The sequence below is a fragment of the Artemia sp. Qi Xiang Cuo genome, chromosome 9 (genome assembly GCF_049724085.1).
Source record: "Artemia sp. Qi Xiang Cuo chromosome 9, ASM4972408v1, whole genome shotgun sequence".
NCBI classification, from domain to species: Eukaryota; Metazoa; Arthropoda; class Branchiopoda; order Anostraca; family Artemiidae; genus Artemia; species Artemia sp. Qi Xiang Cuo.
The window spans coordinates 45,816,366-45,830,236 of NC_142802.1; the positions used below are offsets into that span (position 1 = coordinate 45,816,366).

At 34.6% G+C, this 13,871-nt stretch overlaps 1 protein-coding gene across 1 annotated transcript in view; it reads left to right on the forward strand.

Annotated features, from left to right (window-relative positions):
• The first annotated feature begins 2,309 nt into the window (after positions 1-2,309).
• Positions 2,310-13,871, forward strand: part of IntS3 (integrator complex subunit 3) — a 123,120-nt gene continuing 111,558 nt past the window's right edge. The window contains exons 1-2 of the mRNA XM_089094056.1: positions 2,310-2,430; positions 10,397-10,564. Coding sequence (XP_088950182.1) covers positions 2,359-2,430; positions 10,397-10,564 — 240 coding nt within the window. The 5' untranslated portion in view covers positions 2,310-2,358. The remainder of the gene's footprint in view (positions 2,431-10,396; positions 10,565-13,871) is intronic.

Consider the following 13,871-nt stretch of genomic DNA (forward strand, 5'->3'; position numbering starts at 1 on the left):
GGGCTGGGTCAGATACCCCAGGTGCCGCAACTAGGGGGCCCTGCGACTAGTGGAATACCCACTGTGTACAAATTTTTCGCTTTGATTCGGCTTTCTTTGCTTATATTTGAGTCGAGAGGGGGGGGGGGCTGTAATCAATATTACAGCACCAACCCTAGGAACGGGTCTGCCAGAAGGTTTCAACTTAATACCCTCAGTCGTTCTTAAAATATTGCAGATCATCTTCATGGATAAATTTAATGCATATAGTGACTTTTAACGTAGTAGAGCATGCGCCTCAACATTCTCCAAAGTTTCACTTTAAAGCCCATAGCCTTTCCGGATACACCCAGGATCAAATATTTCCCCTTTTCCTAATGATAAATCCTGCATGTAAACAGTGGCAAAATTACATAGTTTACAAGCCTTGCTGTGGGTTATGGGGACATGGTATTCCTGGAAGTATAGCTATTACATTTTTTGACTAGTTTGAACAAAATAACAGTTCCTAAATTTTGATCAGAGTTGATCAGAGGGGGTACCTACAAAGAACAGGGGAAGGGGGTTGCCCTCAAATCTCTCTTCTTAACATACCTTGAAAATTTCAACTTAATACCCTCAGGCGTTCTTTACATATTGCTGATATTCCCTTTTCACAATCAGCAAGCATATAGTGTATTGTGCTTGGCATCCCTCTCAAAATTTTTTTAAAGTTACGCCTCAATACCTTGCCTCTTTAGAGACCAAGGATCAAACATACCCTCTTTTCTAATAAAAATCCTTATTTGTCAGCAATAGGAAAATTGCTTAACTCATAGCCCTAGCCCTGGAGGCTGGGGGGAGGTGTGTCAAGCATAGTCATTTGACCTTTGAAGTATTTTGAACAAAATGGCCGTCTTAAATTTTGATCTGATGCATTTGAGGAAAAAGAGACGTGGGGGAGGGGGGCAGGTTACCCTTTGATCTCTTTTGACTTTGACCTTCTTTTTTCTGTTGTTGACTGTCTGTTATTGACATTCTGTTTTTTTTAATAAAATGGCTATCTCAAAATTCTGATTGGATATATTTGGGGAAAAAGGGCGTGGGGGGGACTGGTTGCCCTTCGATGACTTTGGACTCTTAGAAAAGGAACTAGAACTTTCAATTTGCAACCGAATGAGTCGCTTCCAAAGACCATCCCTTCCACAAAAACCTTATATGTTACCAATGGACAGCTTGCATAACTTAAAGCTATTGCCCAGTGAGTTTTTTTTTGGGGGGGGGGGCCAAACCCAGAAACATAATTATTCAACATTTGGACTATTTTGAACTAAACGGCTATCTTAAAATTTTAACCGGATGCATTTGGGGGAAAAGTGAAAAAGGGGAGGGGGATGATTGCCCTTCAATCACTTTGGGCTCTTAACAAAGTATCTACAATTTTTGGTTTCCAATCAAATTAGAACCTTCTATAGTTTATGCGACCGCCCCTTCCACAGAAACTTTGTATGTTAACAATGGGCTACTTACATAATTTACAGCCCTTGTCCTAGGGGCTGTGGGGGTATTGTCAACTTAAATTCTGATCATATGTACTTTGGAAAAAGGGTGCTGGTTGCCCTCTGATCGCCTTTGACTCTTATAAAGGGCACCAGAACTTCTGATTTCAAATAGAATGAGCCCCTTTCGAAGTTTGTGCGACCATTACTTCCATAAAAGTCTTATATATTACCAATGAGCAACTTACATATCTAAACAGCCCCTGCCCTGGGAGATGGGGTGAGGGCGATGTCCCTTTTAATTAAGAGCCAGGAATATTGCTTTGTACTAACTACGACGTTTTGTATTTTTAGCGATTTGCTAATACTGTTAGGTTCGCATGACTTCAAAATTCCCCGCTTAAATGCTTGTCTTTTTTATTATTTACTAAGTTTTATCTAGATTTTATTGTTTCAGGAATTTACTAGGTTTCTTTTGTTTATTCTTTGTGGATATTACGTCCCTCTCCCTCTATGCATGTTTTAAGTTTAGGACAATGCTTTGTCAACATTGTTTAAAAAGTCAAATTATTTGCGGAAAATTGCCATCTATTTTCCATTTAAAAAAGTGCTAGGCTTTTTTTTGTGGCTATTTGGGGGCTATTGCTATTAGTTATTCAGAAAAACGAAGCTTCCTGTTTCTGAAATTCAGTAAAGCTATTTTGAATCTATGGTAATATCCACTTAAAAGGAAAAATCAAAGAGGTATAGAGAAACTGAGAAAAGACAAAAAGGCTGTGGCAGACTTCAGCTGTGGTCTGAATCTAGTTCCTACAGCGTGTACACCACCATCATCAGTCTCGCTGCAGATGCCAAAGAGATAAGTGGGAGGGTATGTCAAATTATAGATCAAGTAATATAAATGGAAGTACTTAAAACCCAAGGACGATTATTTTCTACAAGCGCTATAGACCCTAAAGACGAACTCGAAGAGGTAATAAAGTAAAAAATCACCACATGATTTTTTTCTCATTGAAAGCAGAATTCTTAGGCCTATCTTCTCAAGTTGTGCACTTAGGGTAAGCTACTTTATTTAGGCTGTTCAAGCCCATTGTATATAACAGAAAACAAATGAAGAGAATAAAGTTGGGTAAAATTCTACTTTAGCTACTTTTGGCTATCTTGGGAAGGGGTTAGGTTAAGAAAATGAGACTTTCAGGGATGTGTCTACAGGCTAAAGTATGTCCCGGGAAGGTATTTTGAAGTACCTACCTCCAGTTCTTCTCCCTCTAGAGGGTCATGAAATTTGCCTACATGACAGGTCTATACCCATTGAAATTTTGACAAAACAATCATTTTACCTTAATTTTCAGTTATCAGTTTCTTTTTCTCTGGCTTTAGCTCTGAAAATGCAATTTCAAATATTTGATCAGAATTTTAAGAGATATAAATAGTTTATTTCCAAAATTTAGGAAATTTATTTGCATATCTTTAAAGCCTTATAAATTGGGATTGAGCAAAGTTGTGAAGCTGAAAACAATTTTGTTGTACTTCATTTAAGCAGAAGATCTATTTTGCTAGGTTTCACTTCTATAACTCACATATTTTTAAAGGTCATCAAAGGTCAGGACCGTCTAGAGGGAGAAGGAGTGGAGGTGGATACTTCAAAATATCTTCCCAGGACATACTTTAGCCTGTAGACCCATCCCTGAAAGTTTCATTTTCTTAACCTAACCCCTTTCCAAGATAGTCAAAAGTAGCTAAAGTAGAATTTTACCTAAAGTTGTAAGATACTCATTAACCCAGTTGGACTGCTGATCACCACTTCAACTAACTAACATTTAGGCCTATCCAACATAGAAAGTGGACTGTCTCTCCATTTGGTTTGTCTAAATATCTTCAAAAGTAGGCTGGGTCTAAGTGGTTCTCTTGAATATCAACCATATACTTCTCTAACAATTCTAAGTACACTGGTAGTCAACAGTAGAACTTAATTGCAGGCATAGGCTACACTTGAAGCTTGTGCCTAAACTTGGAAAATGCTGCCCAGTCTTGGACATGGGCTCTCATTCATTGAAATATTCTGTTATGGGTGGTAGTCAAACATCTACCACATGGCTAATATGGGAGTAAAGTTCATTTGTGGTGCAAATGGATGTTATATTTAAATTGAGGATGCAATTCTAGGTAGCCTATATATTTGCACATTAGGGGGGTGGGGGAATTTCTTAGAAAAACTGGAGAAACAAGGAAAGAAGTGAAGATAAAGGCTCTCCCCCTGCAAAATGTGTCAACTAGGATTATTCTGCATATTATGGAGTAAGAATTGTTTCCTTATGTCAAGCTGGACTCCTAGGCTTAAAATACTGGTTGGTTGGTTGGCCAATTCAAAGATTTGTGTATATATACACTGTCAAATTAGCCATCTGGTGGCATCCCATGGTAGTATAGTAAATTAAGAACATTGCAATTACATAGACTACTTCAGACTTTCAAGACATCTTGGTCAGTTTTTGGACAATGTACACCCCTCCCCCCTGTTGATCCCTAATAGTCCCAAGAGCCTAATATGTTTTACCATTAATGTAATGTTGTAATACATCAAGGCCTCTGTTGAATGTGGTTTCTATGTTCTCAATGTGATGATATCTTGTTTTGCCTGGATGACAACAATAAAAGGGTAGACAGGCTGTGAATATTATTCAAAATGGTTTTAAAAGTGGATAACAGTGGAAGGAAATATGTTCTTTTTTTTTATCTGATTAGTAGAAACATGTTGCTTATTTTAAAATAAGAATTTCATTGTTTTAGTGTTTTCTTTTAGTTTTTGTATGTTCAAATCTAGGGCTGTAAAGAGATTGTCAGAAATTAAAGGGGGGGGGGGCAACTTTATGAAATCCACAATTATGTATAGAAAGACAAAAAATTCAGAAATCCAAGGAGAACTGCTTAATTGTAATCTTACCATAGGCTACATTCAACCTAAAGGGCTGGGTGCACATAGCTGATTTCAGGAACCAATTTTAGCAGCTCAGTGGACAAATGATAGTGGTAAGAAAAATTTATTGCACAAGATTTTCAAAACTAAAAATCATGGACACAAATAGTCAGCTGGAGTTTATTAATAGTTGTATGATTGATCTTGGCTTATTTCTCAGCTCAGTAGTGGGGCCTTTCACCACAGACATCTCTGGCTGACTATTTATTTGTATCCCTAATTTTTGTGATGATTGCAATGAAAATTGGTGCTGAAAACTAGAAAATTTTTTCAAGCTCAAATCAGTACCAATTTCTTTTAAAATCAGCACTGATTTGGAAATCAGCTGTGTTCCCAAAATAGTTGTATGTTAATAGTTTAGGCAGTTTGATAACTTTTGTTCAAAAAATCTCCTTTGATTGTAGTAAGATATTTTGGTAAAATTTTAGACAAGCTACTTTTCAATATCTTAGAAAGGGATTAGGTTATGAAGATGAAACTTTTAGGGATGGATCTACAGACTAAAGTATATACTGAGAAAATATTTTGAAGTACCTACCTCCTCTCCCTCTAAAGGGTGCTGACCTAAGACTTAGGAATCAGAATAGGGCTAACATAGAAGTTTGTTAATACATTCCCTGAGTATGTTTTTGGCCCTGGATTCAAGCTTAACACTACCATCTCTACCCCATAGCCCTCAGGAAAATATTGTAAATTATGGAATTTGCTTTACTATTATTCTCCATGACCAGAGAGTCTTTGTTTTATATTTTTGTTTCACTGTCTAATAAAAGGACCTATCCCTATTTGGAATTCCTATTTGGAATTTTGTTATGGAATTTGCCCATTATTTAGATATAAGGCTTATTATTGCATAAGGGGAGAATGTTTGATTTAGGGTGTGTTCAAAAAGGCTAAGGGTATCAAGGTGAAACTCCAGGGAAGGTTGAGGAGGAAGTTGAACTAAATGAAAAGACACCATATATATCCAAGTTATCAAAAGATTGTATATGCAATATCTTAGGAACAGCTGTGGATATTAAGTTGAAGTTTTTATGGTATGTTGAGGATGATGTTGTAAAGTTATCAGTGGGCAACAAGCCCCCTCCCCCACTCATGGCTTTTTTGCTCTCCTTGCAGCACAAATTTGCCATAACTATTTTGTTCAGAATAGTCAAAGGATCCAATGACTGTGCCTCTAGGGATCACATACCCCCTGCTCTCCATAGCCCCTAGAGCAAGCATTGTAATTTATGCAGTTTCCTCTCTTGTTTAGATATAAGATTTATTAATGGGAAAGAAGGGAATATTTTTTCAAGGGGTTGGTCAAAATTTTTAGATAGACATTTTATTCAAAATATTCTTAAAGTCAAATGACTCTGCCCTTGGGAATAGCATGACCCCCAGCTTGCAGGAAATGTTTAGAGGGATGTTGAATAAAATTGAACACACTTAAATGTCTGCTGGTTGTCAAAAGGGCATATCAGCAATATCTCAGGAACTGCTGATTGTTTTAAGTTAAAACTTTCTGGGTATGTTGAGGGAGATATTTAAAAGTAATTGGAAGGCAACTAGCCTCCCTTTTCATTTTGACCCCCTCCCCTAACACTGATCAAAATTTTGATGTAGCAATTTTTCAGAATAGTCAAAAGGTTGGATGACTATGCCTCCAGGGATGATATGAACCCCTACAGCCCTTGGTCCAAGGGTTGTAAATTATGCAATTTGTCCATTGTTTATACATAGAGTTTATTGTTTTGAAAGGGAATCCTGGTTGGGTCCAAAGAGGCTAAGGGTATTAAAAGGTTACCAGATTATCAGAAGGGCATATTTTTAATATCTTAGGAATGGTTGAGGGTATTATTTTAAAACTTTCAGGGCAATTTTTAGGAGGCATTGAAAAGTGGTCAGAGAGCAACCAGCCTACATACCATTTTAAGGTGCTTCCTTTCAACACTGACCAACATTTTGGGATAACCCCTTTGTTCAGAATAGTCAAAAGGTCTAATAAATATACATCCACAGATGGTGTGATCCCTCCCCCCCCCCCCCCAGAGCCTTCAGTGCAAGGGTTGTCATTTATGCAATTTGCTCATCATATACTTACTGATTTTTTTTTATTGGAAAATTGGTTAATGTTTGATACAGGGTTGGTCTGGAAATACTGAGGGGAATAATTTGAAACTTCAGGTAATGTTGAACTAAATCAAAAGACACTCTGTATACAAGTTATCTAAACAAGTGATCTGCAGTATCTTAAGAACAACCAAGGGTATTAACTTGAATTTTTCTGGGCCACTGCTACTGTGACAAAGATTACTTGCAATTGCAACTATTTGTGACTGCTTTTAACCTACTACTTAAGACTGCAACTGCAAGGGGGATGCTTGCTACTGCAACTACTATTACTGTGATTTTGACTGTTACTGCTACTGATTGTTACTATTCAATCAAAAGAATTTGTGCATCCAGGTTGTCAAAAGGGTTTATCTGCAATATCTCAGGAATGCATAAGATTTTTAAATTGAAAATCTCTGGGAATATTGAGAGGGATGTTGAAATGAAACCAAAAGACCATGTATATCCCTTTTGTCAAAACGGTGTATCTGCAATATCTGGAAAGGCTAAGATTATGAAGTTGGAACTTATAGGAAATTTCATCTGGGATGTTCAACTTAATCAAAAGGTACCTGCTGCATCCAGGTTGTCAAAATGGTATGTCTACAATGTGTTGGGAGCAACTAAGGGTATTAAGTTGAAAATTTCAGGGAATGGTGATGGGGTATCTTGAACTTAATCAAAAGACACTGTGTGCACCACAATTTTCAAAAGGATTAAATTGCAACACCCGAGGAATAGCTAATTGCATCTAGTTGAACCTTTCAAAGAACAATGAGGGGAATGATGAATTAATTCAAAGATGTTATGTTAATCCTTTTTTTCCAAATATTGTGTGTAATATGTCAGGAATGGCAGGAGTATTAAGTCAGTATTTTCAAAGAATGGTTGGGAGGATATTGAAATAAATCATGAGACATGATTTGCAAAAAGGGAAATTTTGCCTGAAAGTTTTAACCTTAGAGAATTTTGAGATACAAATAAAAAGAGTTGTGATAACCTTTTTATATATTTATTGTCCTTTTCCATTTACATGTAATCTTTTGAACATTCTCCCATGAAGTTTTTTTTAGTGTATTATCCATGAGTTACTGTTGTATTAAAATCTTGATTTGAGAACCATTTCAAGCCTTGATTTCAAGTTGAACAGAATTTACACAATGACTATATTGAATGCAATAAGAGACAACTTTCGGATCACCTTATGCAGTTTAAAAACTTAAACTAGAATCGTATATTTTAATTCTTAAGCCAAAAACCCAAAAAACTGGAGACATATTTAATATGTTAACCAAAAATATAACTTTTGGCAATAAAAACAAAAAAAAGAGCCATAACAAAACTTAAGACAAACAGAAATAAAGTTCTATAATAAGTCAAACTTAAAACTACTAGAAATTAACATCAAAGAATATTTCAAACTCAAGACAAGCAGAACTTTAAATCAATAATCATGCTAAACATAAAGGCAACAGTTATTAACATACATGAATAATAATACCCTAAAATCAGGAAAAATTACAGTGATTACTCAAGTCAAACCTAGAATGAACAAAAAGTACTGAAATCAAGAGTTTGGCTAAGGCCCTCCCTTTCTCTAACCATAAACCTTCAAAGTATATTGTATCATTTGCTTAAAACAGGATATGTTTTAAGCATAGTTTTATAATTATAACATTTAAAAATTATTGTTAAATAAAATCTTGAGTTGCTGAGATTTCCAGGAACATTCAGTTCATTTTTTTATTTTTATCAACATAATAGGCTTTTTTCATTTTCAATTCTCTTTTTGGTTGAGGAGGGGGGGGGGTAGCCAAATTCCTTTTTGTAGTATTTTTTTTGTTTTAAGATTGACTTAAGATTAACCTGTTACCTTTATGTTTGACATGATTAGTTATTTTAATTTCTGTTTGTTTTGGGTTTCAATTATTCTTTGACAGCAAATTCTGGTTGCTTAAATTTGAGTTATCACAGGATTTTATTTCTAACCATCTTAAGTTTTAATATGGCTCTTTACTTTTCTGTAAAACTTCATTTTTGGAAACTTTTTTTAAATCAATCTACTGAATTAATCTACAACTCATCATTATGTCACTTAATTCTAAAAGCACAGTCACAGTAATTCTAAAAGCTTTGCACTTTGTCACCCATACAGATAGCATAATAAAATAGGATTACTCTAAAGAAATTTTAAAGTTTCATACATGGAGAAACAACATGCCCTAGGTTTCTAAGGAAATAGGGTTTGAATGGTCTTGAAGATCACCAATATGTGTGATGTTATTGTAAGTAAGAAAAACACTTATTTCTGAAAATAACTGAAGAGAAAATACTCAGTAAATATTGGAGCAATTTTCTTCTTTAGAAAGTAAATTTTGGGACAAAATTCTAATTTGGTGATTTATTGTTTTGGACTTAGAAATTTGTTATGCTTAGTGAATGAAGCTTTAAGGAATGGATGGATCTACAGCCCACATAAAAGATAGAAGGCTGTTTCAACTACTACTCCATTGTACTGATTAGATGAACTTGGAAAAATTGTGTTCTAAGGTATCTACTGCTTAAATAATATGCAGTTTTATTCTCAAAGTGACTATAACAAACATTATAAGTGCCATGAATAAAACTGAACCGATTATATTAATTTAGGTAAAAAAAAAGTAAGAAAACAAAAGGATAAGAAAATCAGTTTTGACTTAGCAAAACCTTAGGAACAACCTCATGCTTTCTTTGCCTAGCTTTTCAACTCATTTTCCTTTATCATTTAATACACATGAAGAATAGTCAATCAACTTCCAAGGAAAGTGTCTGCACCCCCAATTAGGACTCAGGGGAGTTTTATCAAATTTGAACATCTCTAGCTCTCTTATCAACTCAAAAAATTGGTGCAGCCTGCAGAGAAAATGTTAGGTTTTTAGTTCAGAAGACACCATAAACTAGACTGTTCAACTTTCTTGCTGTATCATAAAATTTGTTTATTTGTTATCTTAGTTTCATTTATTTATTGATACTGATTTGTGGTAGTTGTATGCTTGGTAGATTATTTGATTCTATTTTTGTTTATTTTTTGTTTAATGGAAAAAGTTTTTTTTAATTAATTTTGCTTGAATGTACAACCATAAATGTATTGATCAAAATATATGTGACTAAACAGTATGACTTGTAACTCTTTGTATGTTTTTCTGTACTGTTCAAAGACTTCAATGCAGAAGAAACTCTCAAACTATTGGCAGTGCAGCCTCTATTAGAAACTGCTGGCAAATTGATATCTTTATATCTGGAAGTACTAAATTATTTTCACGAGTCTATATGCCCATGCTTGCAAGTCCACTTAAATTGTTTCTCTCTGGAAAGGGTTACTGGACAGAATTAGGATATATCTTGACAAATAATTATTTTTATGACTGCAAGCAATCTTGCTCAATCTTAATGTCATAAGATCAGCTTCTGCTTGTAGTAGTCTCTCACATATTTTGTAAGATTATGTTCCACATATTAGTCTGTCACAAAACGTTTTGTCACAAGGTTTGGTTGAATATGCACACTCACGTACTAGCAGTTTTAGTTGAGTGTATGTACTGTTCAATTGCTTTGCCTTCTTGCTGATAATACTTAATATACAAATATATTATTGATTATTGAAGTATTCATCAAATCTTAAAAAATAAGCTGCAATTTTGTCTTTATCCTTCCCCCAACGAGATTAGTAAATATCCATATTGTAATTTCAACTTTTCCCACTCAGTGGGCCATCAAAGCTGTGAATGATTCTTGAATTTTAACCAAGTTTCTTTTAGGTTGAATGATTCTCAAGTTAACTTGGGGCATGGTGTGCTAATACTAAACAAATTGTCTTTCATTGCAGAAGTTTGAAAGATGCGTTCATAGTGTAAATGAACTGACTAAAGGATTGGCTGATAAAGATGCTCATGATGCTTTAATAAGTGCAGCATGTAAGGATGCCAGATCTAATGAAGAAATATCATTTGGTTTAACATATATTGTCCTGACAGACCATACCTCTGCTCCCAAGGTAATTTTCTTTCTTGGGATTTTATTTCAATTTTTTTTTTCACTTTCAGCAAAAATTCTGATCTTTTTGTATTAAATACAAAAAAATGTGATAAATATTGAACCCAAGTTGCGAAAAAAACCTGCTAGGAATTATATGTTTGCTGTTTCAATTTCTGAAAGCAAATACAGAAAAAACTAAGCTATTAATTTCATATGTTGTTTTTAGAAACACACTTTAATTATAAAACAGTTTAGATTTTATTTTTCTGGGAATGCTTGGTAAGATTTGTGGAATTAGACAGGAATAAAAGATCTGGTCCCAGAGCAAGTTTAATGAGGTGTAGTCAATTCTATTTCATTGATTGTTGCTCATAGACAGGGCTTCTCAGTCTTGGTCAAAATATTTAGCCTCTTTTAATAGGCATAAACCTAGGGGGAAATGCATATTATTTTATTTCACAGGGAGGGGCAAAGTTTTTTTTTTTAGAGAGCAGGTAGTATTAATTGGATAAATACTGCCATATAGACAAATTGTATGGATAGCAGGCCTATAAGAAATTGTAGAATCAGTTGCAAAAACTTAAGATTTCAGTATGGCAGAGGCCAAAAGGCACTGCCCTAACATGTCTATAGGACTGGTGAATTGTGTTTTTCTGGGGGGTTTATGTGGATTTTTTCATAGCCCTGTAAACTGGGCTGTTGATCTACTGATATCATAGATATCAATAAGTAACTATTGATGCTTATACAATATCCTAAGTAAAAGATATTGCAAAATAAGAGTATTTTGTGGCCCATTCAGTGCTTTACAAATATATTGAAACTTTTGAGATTTTTGTATTAAAAGTTATGCTGCTTAGAGGGTAGAAAGGATTTGAGAGATTTAAACTGCCGGTGAAAATTTTCTGTTTTGACCCAAGAAATACTGTATGCTTTTTACTCTAAAAGCTACAAAAAGCAGTTCACAATTTTCTCAGCTTTAATCTAATATAGTAGCACTGTTTGATATATTTTTTGGAAAATAAAGCAAATTTTAATCTAGGAAACAAAAATTCTGATTTTGGAAAACATATCAGCTATTTTAATTGATAATTGGCCAAAGATCCAGCTTTTGCCTAGCAAAAGGCTGGGAGAAAAACAAAAGAAAACAAATCAATACATGTTGTTATTGTCAATAAAATATCAATTATAATGTCAATTATTAGGACGAATAGACCCTCCTCCCTCACCAACTCAATAGGGGATTCTAGGACCTTATCCTATTTTAAATTTTAAAAAATGTTTTTTTTTCTAAAACAAATGTTACAGAATTAAAACGAAGGATTCTTTAATTCTTTATTTTGATTAAAGAATTAAAGTAAAGGAGCTTCATAGCAGGTGAATTGCTGTAAGTAAAATCTCTCAAACAGCTAAACATTCTCAAATAGCCAAATGAGTTACTTTCAGGTGCAGTCCAGATTGCCAATAATAATAAAAAAAAAATTCAGAATAGATGGCATTGCAAAAGCAAGATAGCCTTAAAACTAATTAAAAAAAAATAAAGTATTTTCTTGTTTGCGATCACCAATGATTCATAAAATCCATTTAAGTTAGATACAACTGTGGAATTCCATTGTAGAAATAGAATTATTGTTTCTTAGTTAATATTATTAAGAACCTAGCATTTGCTCGACAAACTTACATACTTATATGTCAATACATCCACCCAGTCATAAAAAAGGGGCCTTTTATAGTCTATATGGGTTAGACAACAGATTATGGATTACATTTCGGTGTCACTTGTATTTGACATGGTGATGGGACTGAGCAGGAAAATACCTTAATTGGTCACTCTTTAAGGTTTCTAGAACCAAGGCATGCTTCTTACTGATTCAATTTTGGTAATCAAACTTCGTGCTCTTCTGAAACCCTTAATTTGTAGTTTAATCAAATTTCTTAAAAAGATTAATTAAGATTCTCATTTTATTAGTTATAAATAGTTCTGAAGTTTGGAATACAAATAATAATCAAGGATTTGCTTTCATTATCTACTAAGTTATGCTGAATTGGTAAAGAGCAATGTGAGTCAAATGTATTACGAGTCTTGTTATTTTTCTAAGCCTCATTTAGACAGGATAAACCTAAGCACTTAGGCGAAAGCTACTTCGATTGAAAATACTGAGACCTAGTGCCCTTTGTAAGAAACTAAACGAATAACAGGGTGTGATGTTTTCAAAACCTAAAGATTACGCCTCTGGGAGCACAATTAACTGTTATCTTAGAGTCTTTGGCACCAAGCTATTTAGATATCCCATTTGAAAAAGGGGGCATCATAGATACGTGTAATTGAATGAGTTTTACCTTATGACAGACTTAAAAACTGGTAAATTTGAGGGCCTCAGGTGGATGTGTAGGGCCTGAGCTGTTGAAGACTTTTCTGAAGTCAGGATTGAAGATTTGTTTAGTTTGAGTGTTCCAGGTGGGGTCATAGGACCAGAATACCCCATCTCTTAAATCTGTCTATGTTGGTGTGTTGTTTCTCTTCTCATTCCCAATCACACAGGGAATGATCTTTGACTCACATTCACGCTTCATTGACAAATATAGTTGAAATGGCATATTACATCCTGTTGGAACTAGAATCGGGTTTGGATGAATATAATCGGTTCAGTATCAACACCTTAGACTGAGGGCTAGAAATTAAGCCAACTTCCCTCATCTTGTCATTCTAGATATGTTACGCCTGTGTCGAATCAAGAATGTGCAAGTTCTTATCTCTGATAGACACTTTCAAGTGATTTTGTGACTTGCCAATTTTTTTCGCGAAAAACAGCTGTAAACTCATCCTCAGCATTGAATATCAGTTTTTCAAGCCTTCATACCTCCTTCCCATGGGAAATACTTTGCTTGCTATTCAGAATTCCAGAAAGTAGAGTAGCTAACTCAGTCCCCTTACAAATAACTGTGCCCAGCCCAACACAAAATTCACTGGTATTTGACTAAATGTACTTTTCGCATGTCTGTTGTGACTATAATTGCATGTTTTAGCCTTTTTTTCTGCTTGAAGAGATTGTTAAATAAGAATTTTGCAATTCAGCCAATAAAAGGTATTGCACAAAGTTAGGGACGCTTTGAATTCAATAAGTATAGCTCCATACGATGCCACCATCTGAGCAAAACGCAAACGAGCTCTAGCTTGAACTTCAATGCAGTTTTGTTCTTGGCCATTTTGAAATTAGGGATATTTATAAAGTAAGAACAGATATTTAAACCGAAGTTTTGAAATCGGTATTTTTTAAACAACAACCCAATTTTTAGATCAAGAACAGTGAGCCCCAGCAGCTACT